At 36.8% G+C, this 22,270-nt stretch overlaps 1 protein-coding gene across 1 annotated transcript in view; it reads right to left on the bottom strand.

Moving 5' to 3' along the window:
* Positions 1–21,246, bottom strand: part of cttnbp2nlb (CTTNBP2 N-terminal like b) — a 29,424-nt gene extending 8,178 nt beyond the window's left edge. The window contains exons 1-2 of the mRNA XM_067394936.1: positions 21,131–21,246; positions 12,144–12,251 (exon numbers count right to left, since the gene is read on the bottom strand). Coding sequence (XP_067251037.1) covers positions 12,144–12,251; positions 21,131–21,136 — 114 coding nt within the window. The 5' untranslated portion in view covers positions 21,137–21,246. The remainder of the gene's footprint in view (positions 1–12,143; positions 12,252–21,130) is intronic.
* Positions 21,247–22,270: the final 1,024 nt, after the last annotated feature.

Here is a 22,270-nt window from a genome sequence, read left to right as displayed (position 1 = left end):
TGTTTATGTTCTGAGCGACACACATGGTGCATCCTGCTGTATTCTACATATATATACATACAGGGTGCGACACTTTTCGGGACACTTTTCAGACGCACATTCCGACTTCGCCTCAGCGCCAGGCACAAGTCAAACTAGCGCGGAAAAGGTAACGTTAGGTGACGACGAGGGAGCTTCAGTTGAACAACAGTGAACTCCGGTCAGATGAGATGTTGTCAGACTATGTCGGTAAAACTCAGAAAATTTAACATGTAAAGCAGTAAAATTTAACCAATCAGTGGTTATACTGTGCTCATCGCGCGCACTCAAGAATTGCATGCGCAAATGCGCTGGCGCGCGCTGCATAATTACTTTATTATAGCTTAAATAAAGCATAAAAGAAACTACGAACAATGACTGTAGTTGTTCTGTTGTAAGTTAAGTCATGAAATTACCAAACATGCGATTAAAGCTGCCTCAAAACTGTGCATGCATGTATTTGTTGACATGGTTTTAAAGGTGCTAAAGAGTTGTAATATTACTTGAAACAGTCTTTACTAACTGATAAAAGACTATTTATTAGGTGCACTGAAAGGAATAATATTAATATACATCATCTGTGCACGAGGTAGGGCCTTAAAAACATCAGCCAATCGTTTACGCGATCATCGCATAAACGATTGGCCCTCTGGCTTGTCAATCACTGCCGTGACATTCATTGTGAGAGACGTGCGCGGATTGGCCCTCTGGCTTGTTAATCACTGCCATGACGTTCCTTGTGAGATGTGCGCGGCTGCACGCTCCAGTAACTTTCCACACTCCACAGACGCCGCACGCGATGTTTTTGTCAGGAGACAGGAGTAACAACTGCAGATTATGAGTTACCTGCGGTGAGTCCGACATAATTAATCCAAAAAACATGACACAGTGAATGCTGGTGGTAAACACTCGTGTTCCAATACTTGTGCATGAGTTTTGGGAGGCGTTCCCTCGAAAGGAGGGGGGGTTGTTCTTACGCATGCGCTCATTTAAAAAACTAAGTAACAGTCTTTGGTTTCTCAGTCGACGAAAAGATCCTCTTTATCACCTTTAAAGCTATTGTTATCCAATTTGTTGGCCTTAAAACGTCTTAAAACTGCACATAAGTACACCAGGGAAATCTAAATTTTCTCGGGGGAACATTTTCTGACCTCGATAATTATGGCCCGTATGGCCTGGCTTATATTCTATCTAATGAAATATGAGGTAAATGTGTTTTTCTCCAAATGTGCGCACTTTTGGATGATGACTTTAACTTTATATGATCACTTGATGACAGCAAAGGTCACCTTAAACAAAGGAAATGGCCATTGTACAAATTAATATGCAATTTTGGTCAATCCTGATTATTAAAACATCTCTAATATATCTAATATGTAATATGTTACTGTGAAATAGCGGCAAAAAATCAACTCATTAGGCTAACGTGTACAGTACATGACGCCTACATAGTTGGAATTTTCTTGAGCACACCTTTGTGTTCTTCTTAAACACCAACACAAACAAAAAAATGTAGACTGTTATCTGCTAAATCACAATGCATGTGGGAAAGAGAGTCATATTAACCAACCAGACTTCAAGAGACCTCAGCTTCCGCCGTTTGCTGGTTATTATCTGCTGATCAAGTCTTTTAATAACACAGAGAATCACAGAGGGTGTGGTGTTTAATGGGTGTGAACATCAATAACCACAATACCCATTAAAATACAGGCTGTTGTTGACACTTTCTGTCACTGTGTTGAGCAGAAATTCATACTCTACTACTATATGTCTGATGAAGCTGTGTAAATGTGTTAAGTGTGTCTCAGACCACCAGGTCGGATAATTTATTTGTTTAACTTCAGCCTTAAGCAGCGCTGCTTACTACTCTACATCATTACAGTAAATTACAGTTCATTTCCAGCCCTGGAGGCCCCAATCTGTGGCCCTGCTGGCCTCTGAGCGACCTTATACAGAGATCAGAGAGAGAGAGAGAGAGAGAGAGAGAGAGAGACAACTGAAGGAAACAGATGAGACAGCGGAAAGGCAAACATCACTATTACTATCACTCATACTATGGGTTGTAGATTTGAACAAACCTGTAATACACCAATTATTAAACTCATCCAGCACTATTTGCAGCTTGCTGAGTTGAGCTGATGTGCTGCTACTTTTTTAAGTGATTAGGCCTTCAATATTGCATGGTGGATGATAAATTGAGTGAAAAATATTGTAGACAAACAAACAATGAAGGAGAGAACATGATAGAATCTTTTGAAGTGGGTAAAAGAGTAAGGAACCACACCTTAGCAACCACAGGCATTGTCCTGGCAACATACATTTTGATATACTGCATTCAAAAGTCTGAGGTCTCTATGATTATTTCTTGAAAGAACAATGATCAAAAGTGACAGTAAATACATTCATAATGTTATAACATATTTATTTTTCAAATAAATGTTGTTTTATTGAACTTAAAGAATTCTGAAAAAAATGTGTCATAGTTTTTTTTAACAAAAATACTGTTTTCAATTATGATAAAATTAAGAAATTATTCTTGAGCAGCAGCATATTAAAATTATTTCTAAAGTACCATGTGACACTGAATACTGGAGTAATGATGCTGTGGTGGCACCACACAGGAATAAATTACATTTTAAAAATATATTAAAAGAAAATCCACAATCCTTTCAGTCACTTTGTCTCTCTTCAGATCTAACACGGCAGACATCACCCACACAAACAATAATAGTCTACCAGGACACACAGCACTACACACACTAGCAACTGCTTTTCCCACAAGAAATCCAGCTTCTATATTTAGCCATTTCAGTCTCAAGACATTTTGTTTGTACATTAGTTACTCATTTCACTGCTTTCTGTGTGCAGCAATTTACTGTAAATTAGTGGCATAGTTGCTATACTTACAGAATTAGCCTATACCATAATAGCTCTGCAGGTAATTACGGTTTTAAAGGGTTAGTTCACCCAAAAATGAAAATAATGACATTTATTACTCAACCTCATGCCGTTCCACACCCGTATGACCTTCATTCATCTTCAGAACACAAATTAAGATATTTTAGTTTAAATCCGATGGCTCAGTGAGGCCTCAATAGCCAGCAATGACACTTCCTCTCTCAAGATCCATAAAGGTACTAAAAACATATTTAAATCAGTTAATGTGAGTTCAGTGGTTCAATGTTAATATTATAAAGCGACGAGAATATTTTTGGTGCGCCAAAAAAAAAAAAAAAAAGACTTATATAGTGATGGCCGATTTCAAAACACTGCTTCAGGAAGCTTCGGAGCATTATGAATCTTTTATGTCGAATCATGATTCGGATTGCGTGTCAAACTGCCAAACTGCTGAAATCACGTGACTTTGGCGCTCCGAACCGCTGATTTGACTCAAGATTCATAACTCTCCGAAGCTTCCTGAAGCAGTGTTTTGAAATCGGCCATCACTATATAAGTTGTTTTTTTGGCACTCCAAAAATATTCTCGTCGCTTTATAATATTAATATTGAACCACTGTACTCACATGAACTGATTTAAATATGTTTAGTACATTAATGGATCTTGAGAGAGGCAATGTCATTGCTGGCTATGCAGACCTCACTGAGCCATCGGATTTCAACAAAAATATCTTAATTTGTGTTCCGATGTGAAAGGGTTATTGGTAAAACCAAACAAAAACAGAGTAGAATAGCAGGTTTCTTCTAAAGATAAGTTCAACTTTAAAGTGACAATGAAGTCAAAATTGACAATTCTTATTTTTATGGAATATTACAGTATTTATTATAAATCATTTATCTCTGTGTGCCATTATTTTTTAAAATTCATGTGCCCTCATATTCTTTAAACAAAATAACTTCCCCTTCCTCTTGCAGCGACATCTCATGTCTTCACTGATGATGCGTTTACTGGCACGAGGGCGGGACAACCTGTCACTCACATGACATCACAGCAATGGCAAACCACAACCATCAAATCAATCCCTAATGGACAAAATCAAGTCCCGTGGCTCCGCCCTACATTTTTTCTTGTCCGAGAAGCCATTTTACTCAGATATACATGACAATAGAGAAGAAAGGACTATCACAATTTCCATTTCATGCCAACTTTAACTCATAGTGCATTAAAATCAAAGTAATAAAACAATTTCAACAACATTAGAAAAAGCTAAAGATTTTGAAAGGATTATATAAATTGTTGTTACTTAGAGCTAAAAGTCTCATCCAAGCATAATTGATTACATTATTTAAAAGCAGGGGCTTATGGGTATTCCCTCACAGTGGGATCCCACAATGCAACATGATTCGTCATTTTATTTATTTTTTACAGTAATTTACTGACTAAAAATATTATTTTACTCTATGTGTGTGTGTGTTTCTGTTGGATTAGTATTGAATGTGCAGGACAGAGCAGGATGCTGCTTGTGCTGTCGCTGTTTTTAATCAAGCTCTTGCTGATCTGAGGCGCTTACCATCGGAGACAGAGAGGAATCGGGAGACTTCCTGGAAGGAAGTTCACACCGAAGGAATCCAGCACCCCTCTAATCAACACAAAGACACACACTCCAGGCGGTGCAGAACAGTGGAGAACCCCATTGGTTTTCTCTGTGAGTGTATGTGTGTAAATGACACATTTATAAGGTAAAGCACGGGGGTTTGACATCCTCCCTATTAGGACAAAATAAACTGGCTTGTTTAGTCTGTTTGGATTGTGATTTTGACATGGAATGCCCTATTCATGAAATTCCCCTTTCAGAGACCTGTGAACAGACCTGATCTTTCTTTATAAGGCTTAGATGATGAAACGGCGAGTGAGTCATTATAACGGCTGGTTTCCCATTTTAACCGCCAGCCCTGGGGATATTGGCTCCTCTGTTACATCAGAATGAGCCATGGGAAAATAACTCAAAAGGAGGAGCAAAAAGTGCACTGCTGTTTCTGGAAAAATGCAGCTGATCTGGAGGCTTTCAGAACATTTAAAGTGATTGATACTCCTCTCCCAGCATGCACTGCTTCACCACTGCCAGGACATACAGGAGTTTCTGAGAGCACTGAAGTGACACGCACACAACCCAACATTGATGATCAAAGACTCAAGAGCCCCAAGGGCCTCTCATGGTTCCCTCTGTGAATAAAGCCCTTACTGGCCAGGAAGCAAGTCAAATGAAGCTGAAGACACACACACACACACACACACACACACACACACACACACACACACACACACACACACACACACATAGCATCTTGCCTGGGGCTGAGCAGTAAAAGAGGCCTAAACCTAAAGAGAGAGAGAAACAAACATCTTACACACCAAGGCTTTGTTCAGACAGGAAGCAAAAATCTGATTTCAAAAATCCCCCTCAAATCTGCTTAGTTATTTATAGTCTAAACAGCAAAAAAGGAATGAAATGTGATGTTTAATGTACCCATTTGAAACCACATCCATGTGTTGTTTGAAATCTGACATTTTCACAATGTAGTAAATAGTAAATGCGTCAACGGGTTTTGGATATCAGCAACTAAGGCAGATGCACCAGATAGTGACTATACTATTTCTGTTTCCAACCAAGTAGTATATTTAAACTACCATTTAAAAGTTTCTTTTTAAGATATTAATACTTTTTTAGCAAGTACGCATTAAATTGATCAAAAGTGACAGTAAAAACTTATAGATTGTTACAAAATATTTCTATTACCAAAATTTTTTTTATTTTGAATCCTTCAAAAAATATCCACAAAAATATTAAGCAGCACAATTGTTTTCGACATTTATAATGATAAAAAAATGGTTCTTGAGGACCAAATCACCAAATGAACCAAAATGTTTTAACCCAGCGGTAGGGTTAAATGTTTGCCCAACTTGCTGGGTAGTTTTATTTAACTCAACTATTGTTTAAAAATTACTGTATTGCTTAATTAAAATGAACCCAAAGTATGTTGGAAATGAACATTTATTAATGTTCAATTAATAATTATTAAACAATAAACATTTATTAAATTGCTTATTAATACATTTATATTAATAAACTATTACATTTTATTAATAAAATATTAAAGCTTATTAATAAACATTCACCTTTTGTCTATTATTGTTGTCTCTAATTGCATCTGGTTTTTCATTTCCCAACTATTTTGGGTTCATTTTAAGCTAGCCATATAGCAATTTTTAAATAATAGTTGGTTTAAATAAAACTACCCAGCAGGTTGGGCAAACAATTAACCCAACTGCAGGGTTAAAACAACCCAATCGCTGGGTTTGTCCATTTTCAACCCAACTTGGGTTGTTTTTAACCCAGCATTTTTTAGAGTGTATTAGAATGATTTCTGAAAGATCATGTGACACTGAAGACTAAAGTAATGATGCTGAAATTTCAACTTTTCCATCACAGGAATACATTACATTTTAAAATATATTAAAATAGAATAATATTTCATGTTTTTATATTACGTATCTTTCAAAACATTATTTCAAAAACAATTAAATTTTCTTTGTAGTTTATGTGCACGTCTTCTGAACAAACTTGAAACAAGCATTCATGTTTTTCATGCACATTTTAGAAATTTTATTCACATATTTGTGTATCCGTACAGTATTTTTATGCGATATCTAGAAAACACACATATGGAAACCTGGCTGTTGTCTGAACAAATGGTTTCAGATGAGACTGTAAGTGGATCATTTGCGAAATGACCAAAAGATTGAATTTGAAAACCAAATCAGATTTGTGTGCAGTGTAAACAAAGCCAGTTCGCATATATAAGATGTTTGTGAAAGACAATTACCTTGCAAAATACAAATATGTGTGTGCTTTATAATACTATGTAATGTGAACGCGCACACACACATTACGACTCACTTTCAGATGAGTTTAGCTTCTCTCTGTGTTGTTTTCAAAGTCAATCTCAGACTGCAGTGCAAACAGTCAGCAGTTGATCAGCAGGTCACAGTGAGACACCAGAGCCCCTCGTCTCATGTTTCCATCTTTCCCACACACACCCCTGAGCTCATGAGAAGCTGCTGTTCTCTGTTATTAACACGGAGTTAACTCTTTAACTAAAGCATCAGACAGAATAATTACAGACCTAATAAAACACACATACTATATATATCCAGAGGGAACACTGTGGGCTTCTGTTGTGTGTCAGTTTGAGTACACACCAAAATTAACTACATTTGTTTTAGTTTTGAGGACTCAATTGAGCACAGCTGATTTAATTTGCGTGCTTATCAAAGCATAAAATGAAATGAAAGATTGAGTAATGATAGAGAAATCTGGGCTCTGTGCTAACACTTATTTAGGTCTGCTCAGTTTAGGTGTCAAGAAGTTCCATTTTTTATTCACTGTAAGGTCAGTGTGTCATTATAAAACACAGTATGCACAAGCAGGCACTGAAAAACTGAATAAAGACTCAGAATTCAGAAATGTAAGTTATGTTATAATATGTTACAACCCAAATTCTGGAAATGTTGGGACGTTTTTTAAATTTGAATAAAATGAAAATATATGTTCGATATATAGTTAAATATATTGACTATAATTAAATATATCGACTTGCAAATCACATGAACCTATATTTTATTCACAATAGAACATAGATAACATAACATGTTTAAACTGAGAAATTTTACAATTTTATGCACAAAATGAGCTAATTTTTAAATTTGATGCCTGCTACAGGTCTCAAATTAGTTGGGACGGGGACATGTTTACCATGGTGTAGCATCTCATCTTCTTTTTAAAACAGTTTGAAGACGTCTGGGCATCGAGGTTATGAGTTTCTGGAGTTTTGGTGTTGGTCCCATTCTTGCCTGATATAGGTTTCCAGCTGCTGAAGAGTTTGTGGTCGTCTTTGACGTATTTTTCTCTATAGGTGAAAGATCTGGACTGCATGCAGGCCAATTCAGCTCCCAGACTCTTCCACAACGAAGCCATGCTGTTGTAATAGCTGCAGTATGTGGTTTTGCATTGTCCTGCTGAAATACACAAGGCATTCCCTGAAATAGACGTTGTCTGGAGGGGAGCATATGTTGCTCTAAAACCTTTATATACCTTTCAGCATTCATAGTGCCTTCCAAAACATGCAAGCTGCCCGTACCGTATGCACTTATGCACCCCCATACCATCAGAGATGCTGGCTTTTGAACTGAACGCTGATAACACGCTGGTAGGTCTCCCTCCTCTTTAGCCCGGAGGACACGGCATCCGTGATTTCCAATAGGAATGTCAAATTTGGACTCGTCTGACCAAAGAACAGTTTTCCACTTTGAAACAGTTGATTTTAAATGAGCCTTGGCCCACAGGACACAATGACGCTTCTGTTCCATGTTCACATATGGCTTCCTTTTTGCATGATAGAGCTGATGATTGACACAGTCATGCCAATGAGTGATGCTGTGTCGTCTGAGGGCCCGAAGACCACGGGCATCCAATAAAAGTCTTCTGCCTTGTCCCTAAAGGCACACCAAGCCGACGGTCGGCCATCGGGCAATTTTTGTTCGTCGGCCGACTAAGTTTTCTCAGTGTGTTCCGCACAGTCGGCTAAAGTTTGTCCTCATCTGCTTTCTTTCAGCCGATTCGAAAAGTTGAATCGGCGTCGGAGCTTGACAGTCCGTCGGACCATCTGATCATTCTGACTGGCTGTTCAGCTACTGCCACCTGCTGGTTCGGAAAGACATTTCAACTCACGCAGCCGCAGAACTGACGTGCTACTTGGCCGTCGGCTGTCTAGCGTCGGTTTGGTGTGTCAAGGCAACTTTGGACACAGACGCTGTCGACGTGAGCCAACCCCGCAGTCTGCCACTAGTTCCACTAGTTCGTCGGCATCGGCTTGGTGTGTTCCGGCCTTTACACACAGAGATTTCTCCAGTTTCTCTTAATCTTTTGATGATGTTATGCACTGTAGATGATGAGATTTGCAAAGCCTTTACAATTTGATGTTGAGGAACAAGTATTCCACAATCTTTTTACACACTCTTTTACAGATTGGAGAGCCTCTGCTCATCTTTACTTCTGAGAGACTCTGCCTCTCTAAGACTTCCCTTTTATAGCTAATCATGTTACAGACCTGATATCAATCAACTTAATTAGTTGCTAGATGTTCTCCCAGCTGAATCTTTTCAAAATTTCGTACTTTTTCAGCCATTTGTTGCCCCCGTGCCAACTTTTTTGAGACCTGTAGCAGGCATCAAATTTGAAATTAGCTCATTTAGTGGATAAAAGTGTAAAATTTCTAAGTTTAAACATTTGTTATGTTATCTATGTTCTATTGTGAATAAAATATTGGCTCATGTGATTTGATTTGAAAGTTCTCATTTTATTCAAATGTAAAAAAAAAAAATGTCGCAACATTTCCGGAATTCGGGTTGTACAAAAGACACCTTCATACTTACATTTTTAGTTATTTATTTTAATATTTTTATATAAAAAAATGTATTCATAGTTCATATTTTATGTAAAATATATCTGTAATATTTCAATGACTTTTATTAGTAATTAAAAACATGACAATTCTTAACAGTTCAGTAGTTAATGAATGAACATCAAATATGAAATAACTACCTCTAATTTTTAATTTTTAGGTATATTGTCATTTTGCAATTTATAAGTCCTAATAATCTAAAGTTAAACAAGATAAAACTATTTTTAACTTAAGCCATCTTAAAAGCACATCAGATTTCATTATATGGACACAAGCTGTATGATACTTTTATGGTACTTTGTCATTTTGGAGCTTGACATTCTGTGAGTGTGTGTGTGTGTGTGTGTGTGTGTGTGTGTGTGTGTGTGTGTATGTTTTACAGGAATAGCACTGCCTGCCATTGTTCTCCTCTCTGCCTCTTTCCTGAGAACCCCCTCTGACATACTTCCTGTGGTTCCTGACAACCAGTCCACACTTATCATAACATATAACCTGTTATATAACACAAATCTATACACAGAGCTGAGAAGCGAGTAAGGAGTAAGGTTAAAATAATGTTCTAAAAGTGGAAATAAACTGTAAACGAGTGTTTAATAATATTAAAAGAGTTTATTGGGTGGGTTAGAGAAGGTGTAGGGAGGGTTTTTATTCTCCCAAAAAGGCAGTATCCATTCAATAATTTTAATAAATACAATCATTTACACTCTATAATATTATTGCATCCTGTTTATTTACAAAAATACTGAGATGCAAATAGTATCTGACAATATAAAATATAGATAACATCTAATTACTATTTACTCTTATTGCAAAGAACTGATACTTTTACATGGTGTAAATAATCTATCGCTATTTTCACTTAGTGTAAATAGTATATCGCCAAGAAAATGCTGCTATTGTCACTTAGTGTAAACAGAATATATTGCTATTTTCACTTAGTGTAAATAGCATCTATCGCTAAGAAAATATGCAATTTGCATTTAGTGTAAATAGCCGATGCCTAGAAAAAAATTACACTTTTATCCACTAAATTAGCTTATTTCAAATTTGATGCCTGCTACAGGTCTCAAAAAAAGTTGGCACAGGGGTAACAAGTGGCTGAAGAAGCAAGAAATTTTGAAAAGATTTAGCTGGGAGAACATCTGGCAACTAATTAAGTTAATTGATATCAGGTCTGTAAAGCCGCGCACACACTTAACGATTGTAAGGCCGATTATGAATGTAAATGATACTTATGACTGATCGCGTTTAAACGCGTCCAGTCAGAGCCAGTTGCGTTCAGTCTGCGATTACAGTCGGTGTTTAAATTCCATGTATAAGTATTTAAATCGGCTTCAGTCTCAGGAAACAATTTCTGTATGTTGATCACAGTCTTAGAATTTTTTAGATAGTCGTTAAATGTGTGCCCAGCTTAACATGATTAGCTATAAAATGGATGTCTTAGAGATGCAGAGTCTCTCAGAAGTAAAGATGGGCAAAGCTGTGAAAGAGTGTGTAAAAAGACTGTGGAATACTTTAAAAACAATGTTCCTCAACGTCAAATTGCAAAGTCTTTGCAAATCTCATCATCTACAGTGCATAAAATCATCTAAAGATTGAGAGAAACTGGAGAAATCTCTGTGCGTAAGGGACAAGGCCGAAGATCTTTATTGGATGCCCGTGGTCTTCGGGCCCTCAGACGACACTGCATCACTCATCGGCATGATTGTGTCAATGACATTACTAAATGGGCCCAGGAATACTTCCAGAAACCACTGTCAGTAAACACAATCCACCGTACCATCTGCAGATGCCAACTCATGCAAAAAGGAAGCCATATGTGAACATTGTCCGGAAGCGCCGTTGTGTCCTATGTGTCCTAGTGTTCTATGGTCATACGAGTCCAAATTTGACATTCTTCGGACATCGTGTTCTCCGGGCTAAAGAGGAGGGAGACCTACCAGCGTGTTATCAGCGTTCAGTTCAAAAGCCAGCATCTCTGATGGTATGGGGGTGCATAAGTGCATACGGTATGGGCAGCTTGCATGTTTTGGAAGGCACTATGAATGCTGAAAGGTATATAAAGGTTTTAGAGCAATATATGCTCCCCTCCAGACAACGTCTATTTCAGGGAATGCCTTGTGTATTTCAGCAGGACAATGCAAAACCACATACTGCAGCTATTACAACAGCATGGCTTTGTCGTAGAAGAGTCTGGGTGCTGAATTGGCCTGCCTGCAGTCCAGATATTTCACCTATAGAGAAAAATACGTCAAAGACGACCACAAACTCTTCAGCAGCTGGAAACCTATATCAGGCAAGAATGGGACCAAATTCCAACACCAAAACTCCAGAAACTCGTAACCTCGATGCCCAGACGTCTTCAAACTGTTTTGAAAAGAAGACGAGATGCTACACCATGGTAAATATGTCCCCGTCCCAACTAATTTGAGACCTGTAGCAGGCATCAAATTTGAAATGAGCCCATTTTGTGCATAACATTGTAAAAATGTGGTTTCTTAGGTGTCAATGGAGGTCTAATGTGGTCTGAAGTTCATGTCTGTCTGTCTATTTTATACCTTTTAAAAATATTTTTAAAATTCAGACAAGGCTTTGTCAAGCCAACATCATAATTTGTCTTGTCTTTCTTTTCTCTAGTTATTTTTTCCATTTCCATTTGGTAACACTATGTGAAACAACCACATGCTTCCAAGTGTGTGCTCTTACCCTGAGTGAGTGTATGACTACATCCTGCGCTTCCAGTTCTCCTTCCAGAATGCTGAGCAGCATCAGAAGTTCAGCTTTACTGAGAGTCTCCACATTCATCCTGCTGCCCTGAAACACACAAACAAACAAATTCAATATCTAAGTCCTAAAGCAAAACCACTGATTTAGAGGATCCCAGGCCTGACCATACAACTCAACACACAATGTTTTTGCAGGTCATGTATGACACAACTGTACTTAGACCAATGAAACAGGATCATACCACACACACACAGATCAATTTTTCTGGCCTAGAAACAGGATAATGTTCCATGCATTTCATCAGTGAATCACTCTTGATCTGAAATGACATTTGTGTGAGTCTGGAATTCATGAACATTAAGACACACACAGCAGTGTTGTTCAGCATTTCTGCATTGTGGTCTGGCTCTCCGTCAGACCGCAGAAACACAGGAAGCTATTAGCATATCAGCACAGAGGTCTCCAGTGAACGGGATCAACTGCTGTACTGTAACGGATTCCCTCGGTCTATTAACACACACTCACACACACACAATCAGTGTGTTTGAATACTGTTTTGAATAATTTCTCTGTTTACTGCAAGTGACATGGACTGATCTGGATTAGGCTGTAGTGTAATGGATGGTTTCACATTAACCATTAAGGTTTGGCTTGTTGTGTCTGGGTTTATATTTTCATTCGTGATGGAGTGTATGTGAGCAGAAGGATAGAGGGAAGCTCGCCAAACAACCCGAACATAATCTGCGCGGTCTCTGATTTATAAAATATCTGGCTAATTATGTTCGTTCTGTATAATTACTCCCCTAACCCACAGATGAACACCATCATAATCATAGTCACTTAATTCAGTGGTATTGTTGATTGCTTCATTCTGATTGGTTGACTCATGTTCCAGGGGTGTAGATTAATTTTCATAACTATACAGCAAGTAAGTACCAGGTTTGACGACCACATTACAGCTATGTTTAATTTTGCCACATACTTCTGGATATTAGCATCAATTTTCAATAATTCAATGTCCATCATCAATTATTTGTTACGTGAATAAATGGTAAGATTTAATTTTTTTTTTTTTTTAAAGAAGTCTCCTATGCTCACCAATGCTGCATTTATTTGATAAAAATACAGTAAAAAAGCAATATTTTGAAATATTAATACAATTTTTTATATATTCTTTTAATATATTTTTTTCTGATTTTAAAAATGTAATTTATCTTTGTGATGGAAAAGCTATTACTCTATTAATATTACTTTACTATTATTATCAATGTTGAAAACAGTTGTGCTCCTTAATATTTTTGTGGAAATTGTGGAACATTTTTTTACACTTTGATGCAAAGTAAGTTCAAAAGAAGAGCATTTATTTGAAATAGAATTTTTTGTAACATTGCAATTATATTATATCATAAATATATATATATATATATATATATATATATATATATATATATATATATATATATATATATATATATATATATATATATATAATTTAATATGTCCTTCATGAATAAAAATAACCTCAAACTTTTGAATGTGTATCTGAAATAAAGTAATGTTAGGAGGGATTGCTTACTGATCACATATGCATAAATCACACATTTAATTTTTATGACAGAGCTTCAAAACATATCACAAGAACTTTCTCAATCAATCCTAAAATCAACAACCTAGATCTGAGTCTCAAGCAAAGGTGGTTTTCTCAATAAAGGTGTCTTTCTCTGCTGCTCTAGACAATCTAATGAGATCACTTCCTGATCTGATTCAACCGAACACAAGTCAATGTGTTACTAGGATGACCGCAACAAGTATGTTATTTTTTCCTTCTATTGAATAAAGTCACACAGCTTGACTAGACTTAATATAACCCCAGGGCAATGATGTCATCCAGACATTACTAATACACTGTGGATGGGGGCAGTTTGTAGAACCAGAATGTGTGTGTGTGTGTGTTAAATCTGGAATGCATCTTTATGACTCGTGCTGTCTGTGATCCAGCCGGAGAGTGTTTGTGTGTCTGCTTACACACTGATTTGATACGGCCACACCTTGTATTTGCATTAAACCGTGGATACAGAAACTCAGTTGTTTGCTTAAGAGTTGCATGTTTATTTTTATGACATCACTGACTGATGCTTTGAGAAATCTACACAAAACCGCACGCAAATTAACACACAAACACGACACAATCATCTTTTCATCCTCATCTCTTCAGTTTGTGTGTCAGTTAACCCTTTTTTTTTTACATTCATTCAATCTAAATAGGAAACAGACTGCATCAAAATTATTCCCAAAAGAATCTTCAACATGCTGCATCCGGTAAAAACACTATCAGTGCAGATCACAAGTGCATCCTGCCTTCATTCATTTCCTCTCGAGAGAACCTGGAAAACCTACACACACTTATATTGTTTGTGTGAGAGTTTGACAAACATGGGTATGACAAGAGATGATTGAAACACTGAGCTAACAAGCAGAAGTGAACAGATCTTGAAAGTATTTTTAATAAAATAGGGTACTTCCACCCATTTAGATAAGGAAATACTGTTGTTATGATGACTGAAGCTTCATGCCAACTGAGTGGTTTTAAATGTTATTTTAACTGAGTGGTTAAGACTTGAAACAAAACAAAACACACACACACACACATAATATATATATATATATATATATATATATATATATATATACACACACACATATATATATATATATATATATATATATATTATCATTATCATCATCATTATTATTATTATTATTATTAAGGTGCATGATTACTAAAACACTGGGCAGACATCACTCATTCACATGTCAAAATTTGGTCAACAAAATCATGATATTTTTTCCAGTGGAACACAAAAATCCACAAAAATGTCTGCTGATCACTGGCTGTCAAGTTAAGTTGAACTTTTGCTTGATTTATAATAAAAACACAAATATATTGGTTCAAGACTGAACCAGAGTCGTCTTGCACGCTAAACAAAACTTGTACCACAAGACTAACACATATTATGCCAATATTTTGAATTACTAAGTTTTGTTTTTTCCCTTTTGTTATGTATTATCTGTAATAGGGCAATAAGTTAGTAAAACTACCATTGATGCCCGTCACTGTGGCTGTTATGTGTAGGTCAGAGAGAAAAATTCTGCCTAAAGAAACCTCCTACACTAGGCTGTAAATAACAATTACACAAATACCACATTTGACCAAGAACTGCATTCCAGAAAAAGGAAACATAACTTTCAACTATAGCAATCAGGAAGAGGAGAGAGGAGTCATTTCAGCTACAAATCTTCATAACGACATCCAAGATCTGACATACTGAAAGTACTGGCAGACTGAAATTTAAGACATTACTTTATTCACGAGACGAGAACCAGATCAGTCTGATTTGTGAACAAATTATTTAGACCGGTCGTGTGAACTAGATCAACTGATTCACTGAAAAGATTCTGCACACAACAACGATGAGCCACAGACTGACCTTGATTCAGTTACAAATGAAATACTGTGTAAGCACACCAATACTGACGATGTGACTTCACATCAGTAACAGTCGCAGTGAAAAACAGGGCTATTTAACAGTATAATGTTTCACTGAGAATAATAAAGCTATGAGGGAGCAAGAGAGTGTCTGAGAGAGAGAAACAGAGAAAGTTACTGGCTCTGTTGCCAAACACAAAAACAAATGCACACCAACTTCTTTGAAGCCAATAAATCTTTTGTGTCAAAACAACATTCACACACAAATTTTGAAGTGACAAATATGATCTCCTGACAGACAACTGATATGAATATTGCATCATTTGGATAGTTTAACCCCCCAAATTAAAATTCTGTCATTATTTTCTCAAAATTATCTTTTCGTTTTTTTTCCCTATGAAATTATAATGAATGAGTGTGGTCACAATTACCGTTGCACGCCAAAATTTAATTTTTGAAATCCAGTCATTTCAAAAGGAATCCATATGCTTGGGAGTTTCAATTGAGGACGGAAATTTTCCCCTATATTTCACAACTGGTTTAAGTTGGTTGTGCAAATTCGGCACGTTGAGCACCAGAAAGCTGCTTGGTTTGAAAGTGACTTCAGTTTAAGCTGTTCTTCATGCATTTCTACACTATTAACAATGGATAGTGGAACTTTTTTTGCTAATGTGATCAAACTATTTATTATAGCTCTTTATAGCGCTATTTTGGTGTGAGCAAAAACATGCTGTTTTTGTGTGTGACCCTTTAAATGCAAATGAGCTGCTGCTCCTGGCCCCCTTTCCAGAAGAGGGTGGAGCTTTAACAGCTCATGTTTCGGTTGCTCAACAACAACAAAGCTGGAGAATCTCACGCAGCCAAAATGACGATTGTCAGTAACGGTGTTCAGCGTTACAATGTTCAAACCGTCGGACACTGATGGAGAGACTTAGGAAGAAATCACAACTTTTATAATGCATCTGGACATTTCTGAATGGTTAGTGGATAAATTTATGTAGTTGCTGTGGAGTTGATTCAACTCATCGACTAGCATGTGCCATCATCTTTTGTGCAAATCCAGTGTTGAATTGACCCTCGTTTGTGAAGAAGTCTGGCGTAAAATGACGGCATGGTAACAACACTCTACTACAACAACTCTACTGCTTCTCTAAAGCAGCCCAACATGGCCTCACCCGCTTTGTTGTGTGTTCCCAGCCCCGGAAGAAGCTTGTTGTAGTCCCTACCAGCCGTTTGTTGTAGTCCTTAAAAAGCAATTTCTGTAAAAGAAAATGTCTCCCTTTGCATTGAACTTTGATCATCGTAACTTTGCAGATGTTGTTTGTGCTCAACATTACACACTAACTAAAGTCAAAAAGTAAAATCATAATCAATGACCCCTTTAATGTTTGAAAACTTCACTCTATGATGAAGACTAGCACATCTTCAAAATGTCTCCTTTTATGCTCCACAGAAAAAAGTCATACAGGTTCGGAAAGACATAATGATGAGTAGTTATTGACAGAATTATTATTTTTGGTTGAACTATTCCTTTAAAGCACCTTCTTATGTAAGAGGTAGGAACAGACTTTTTCTCTTCCCTCATCTCATTGACAGCCCACTAAACCTCAGACTTAACCCACAGCTGCTGAGGGCAAGCCTTAAGGTCATTGCACACTGAGTCCGAAATTCGCATGCGAAACTTTCGCACGTTAAAAAATAAATTCGACCTCACGTTATGTCAATCGCATTTGCACACTGCCTCCGAAACTTTCGTCCGTCAAAAAAATATTCGGATCAGGTTCGATTTTCTGCGTTTTTCGCATCCGTGGCACGCATTTTGAGAGACGTTTTGACAATTCAGAGCCACCGTACGCGAATGCAAAAATCCAGAATGCCATCTGACAAGTTGATCCACGTCGTCTACAGCACAAAACAGCAGCACTGAATGACTAACAACGTGAGGAATACAAAGAGACCGAATATAAAGACAGATTGTGCCAGTAGTAAAGCATCAAACAGAGCCACTGACATTCTGAAGTAAACTTTGAAACGCTCGGATAATCCCGCAGCTCCTTGATGAGGTGAATTCTCCTTTCTCTCTATGCAATCTCGGGATTGAATAGACCCAATATTTTCTCTTTCTTTTTCTCTAGGAGACAACTAATCGTGCTCACTGCTTGAAGACTTCATTTTGTATTGTTTTGCGATTTGTTTTGCGATTTTTTCGCAACGCATTCATTATTACGCATCGGACTCAGTGTGCAAGGTCTCGGTGCGTGACGAATTTTTAGGATTGCGAATACGAAAAAACGCATGCGAAAATTTCGGACTCAGTGTGCAAAGGCCTTTAAAAGAAACATCAGACCACAGCCTAATGTCAGCTTTCTTAATGAATCATTATCCGTAATGAGGGAGCGGGACATGTGTCAGGTGGGAGTGTGGTTCACGGCGCCACTCTGATGCTGTAACCCCACATTAAACCTGCACAAGCCCAATAAAACCATTATCTGGCAACAAAACACAATCTCTACACAGCCACAGAGAGTGTGAGAGCGGGAAAAAGAGAAACACTATATGGATTACGGAGACTGAAAGGAATTCCAGGAATTCACCCCCCCCCACACATATTAATCAAATATTAACTGAAAAAGACTTTAGACAAGACTGTAATGCAGTAATACTGTAACACATCCCAACTATATTAACAGCTGATCCAGCATCTACTTCTCCCTGTAACGATACATCTCATTAACGACTTGCTAATTCAAGACTCTGACTCTGAAGCAGTATTTAGATCACTAACAACAAAATAATACCATGCTGAATTATTTCAGAAGGGGAAGTATTGTGTGACTCCTGTATAAAAGCAGCATTCAGTGATTTTTGGCACATTGGTAAGCCTGACCTGTTCACCCTGCTCTAATGAGGTCACTATATAAACCCCAAACTCAACCCTTTCCCCAGGCTAAGGAGTCAAGCTGTGATTTTCACTGAGCGTAACTTCCTCATTGCTGTAGATTTGCGGTTTTGAACTACATTTGTATAGAGTGGGACTCAAACAAACCTCCCAGTGGTTACTAAGGTGGCAAGCCACAGCTTCTGCTGTATCATTGACATCATTGCTTAAAGTTAGTTCACCCAAAAATGAAAATTATGTCATTAATTACTCATAATATTCTCATATCGTTCCACACCCGTAAGACTTTCGTTCATCTTTGGAACACAAATGAAGATCTTCTCTTTTAAATCTGAGAGCTTTCTGTCCCTCCATTGACAGCTACGCAACTAAAACTTTGACGCTTCAAAAAGTTCATAAAGAGATCATAAAACTAATCCATATGAATTGAGCGATTTAGTCCAAATTTTCTCAAGAGACTTGATCGCTTTATATGATGAACAGATTTAATTTAGGTTTTTATTCATATATAAACATTGATCATCAGTGAACATAAACAGAAGCTCAACTGAACCTGCTTGACGCACGAGAACAAACCTCTTGTGGAAGCTTAAATGTTCTGCGTAACACATTAGAATGAGGTTTCATTGGTTCTTGCATGTCATACTTGAGCTTCCGTTGGTTTCTAAAACTGATGTGTGAATTGATTAATTTTTATGTGAATAAAAACCTAAATTCTATCCGTTCATTATATAAAGCGATTGTGTCTCTTCAGACAATTTTGGACTAAACCGCTCAATTCATATGGATTAGTTTTACGATCTCTTTATCTCTTCAAAGTTTCAGTTGTGTAGCTGTCTATGGAGGGACAGAAAGCTCTCATATTTCATCAAAAAGATCTTCATTCGTGTTCTGAAGATGACACGAGGGTGAGTAATTAATGACAGAATTCTCATTTTTGGGTTAACTAACCCTTTAAGAATTTGTTGTTCCAGTGCACTGCTTTACTTATACAGCTACTGAAGACCAAAATCCTCAATCCAGGATGTTATTTATAGGCCACAATCACAAACTGAAACTGAAGGAAAACTGGCCATTAACTAGATAAATTAGATCTACAGGAGAATCTGCAAAACGAGGCGAGCTCTTCTTTGGTGTAATTACGCCCTGACCCAAGAGAATGTCTTCAACCCAGCGCTCAAGTGACTGATTCTGACATGCCACTCAAAACAGCATTTCACCGCATACAGGCTAGACCACATTTTTGCCCTTCACCCACTGACAAACAATCACATCTCTGCTCTTTAAAATAACTGCTTGTTTGATTCAAAAGAACACTCAGAGTAACATTTCACCAAATGTGTCCAAATGTATTTTGATTGCTAAAAATTTACAAGCATCCTATTTAATGAGTTACACTGATTTTCAGTACTGGGACAGAAAAAGGTAACAAAACATGAAAGAATAAAGTTAAGGATCAAGGATAAACACTATCAGGTACATAAATGAATGAGTCAATATTTGAAATGTTTTTAATTTTGTTAAAATGCAGTTACATTTTGTTTTTCTGGTGTTCTGGCATCGATAATTGCTTAAATTGTGAAATAAAATCGTGACTGAAATTAAAAAAAAAAAAAAAATTAAACTTAGAAAAATAAAATCACCATGTCTGTGTGAGTTTGAAACTGTACAAGTTTATAATTTATTTTTTTTTTATATAAATATCTGATGATGTATATTAAAAAAAAAAACAGTACAAAAACATAGCAGTAGGCCTAATTGTTCTTTAAAATATACATATATACATAATAGTTATACATTTTATATAATTTATTTTACATGTTGTATAATATGCATAAGTTATGATCTAATGGGTACAGTAAAGTCATCATTTGTATTGAATAAAGAGAAAACTATTAAAATTATCACTAGAATTTTTAATACAAATTAATCTCAAAGAGGAAATGTTGCTGTTTTGGAAAATAATGTCAGGTGAGGTTTTGTCCCACGTGTGGTTAATCTTTTATAAGCAGCGTGATTAGGAATAAGAGACATACATTTAAGCACTGTTAAGCAAAAAACACTGCTGCGGTGGATATCAGATTTCCTGCGGGACACAAAGCTTTCCTTTCAGGGTTTAAAAAATCACCCTGGACATATGGACCATTTCCCATACTGCTAAACAAGCAATCAGTGCACTTCTCTAACATTTGAGGCACCAACGACCAGACACAGTGTGACATCAGGCAGACGGACAACGGAAACAAGGACAAAAGACTATTTGTAACATTGTGTAACTTACCATTTAATGCACATAAAAATCATACAACTAATTATCTATATCCAAATTCATAAAAATAAACAAATCTGCGTAAGACCGTATTACGCTCACGAGTATGAAAGAACACTGTGTGGCGCAGAAATAATGTTTATCATTTAAAACCGATGTTCATATGTAATAATAATAGCGAGATAATGTATTGGGATCTGATCCTGGGATCTGAGATCCACTCTTCCACACCAGCATGCTCTAAAGATCACATCCACACCCTATATCCTTTCCCTAATAAGTCATAATTCCAGAAATGTTAATTGTATTACCTTCATATGTGTGTTTATTCGCTCATCAGTCCTAGTGATCACAATTATCCCAGTTTACGGAGTTATTTCTCACTTTCACTGCTGGCCGTGTTACTGTCCCGGCCGAAAATATGGACTACTGTCACTGACAGATCTTTCAGCCAATAGGCGGAGACCACCATACTGAATGCTCAATTCGGATTGGATATTGGGCTGGAGGGGGAGGAGCTAAGTAAGCGTCGGTTCGGTGTCTTTGTCTACGGTTGTTTGTTTTACATGCAGTTTATTGTAGTGATTTGAGCACGTTACTGTTCAAATGTCAGTTTCTCCTTATTCACGATACACTTGATTTTATTTTAGCATCGATATCTATGAATACACTCCTTATTTGTGAAGGTAATTTAGTCTCAGACAGTCATGAAATATTAATGGAAGGATTTAGATGTCTACAATGAAAAAAATCTTTATAAAAATAAAATATTGATGATTTTTTTTATGTAAAAACAAATTTTCTCTATCCCTATAGTGTTACTCTAATATTACTCTAATGTAATCGGGTGTTTCTAATGCTGTGAAGTGCTGTCTGCCATTTGTAGAGGCATGGCAAAGGTGAGCTGCTAAATGCGCCTTTATTTGAATTTCAGTGAGTGTTAATGAGCTCCCCTTTAACCTCAACTCTGCCGCCCCCTCATGGACATAAAGAGAAAGTACACATCAAATCAAATTGATTTGAGAAACAAATAGATTGAAACTGACTTTTTGAAAAATCACTGACAGGATATTAATGATTAAGCTTCATTTTTTTAAATGAAATTAATATATTATAAAATAATATACAAAGAAAGCTGGCTTTCCAGATTAACTCTCTAAAACCAGGCAACAGACAGAAAATAAAACAGCAAACCAGGGTCATAATAAAAATGGATCTATGGTTTGTACATATGCTGTACCAGAAATGTTGCAGAGGACATTATGATTTCTAAATATAAGATTCATTATACACTTTGTAATTAATCCGTACTAAGATTAATGCTAGGAATCACTGTTTTTTTCCATTTGTTTGATGAGAGATATTTATGAAACGTGGGAAAGTATTTTCATATTATATATAAGTTGAACTGAATGAATGCTTGTGGTTTGTGTGTGAGATTGTCTGTCTTG

The sequence above is a fragment of the Chanodichthys erythropterus genome, chromosome 9, assembly GCF_024489055.1.
Source record: "Chanodichthys erythropterus isolate Z2021 chromosome 9, ASM2448905v1, whole genome shotgun sequence".
NCBI lineage: Eukaryota > Metazoa > Chordata > Actinopteri > Cypriniformes > Xenocyprididae > Chanodichthys > Chanodichthys erythropterus.
This window is presented reverse-complemented; position numbering and strand designations above follow the sequence as displayed.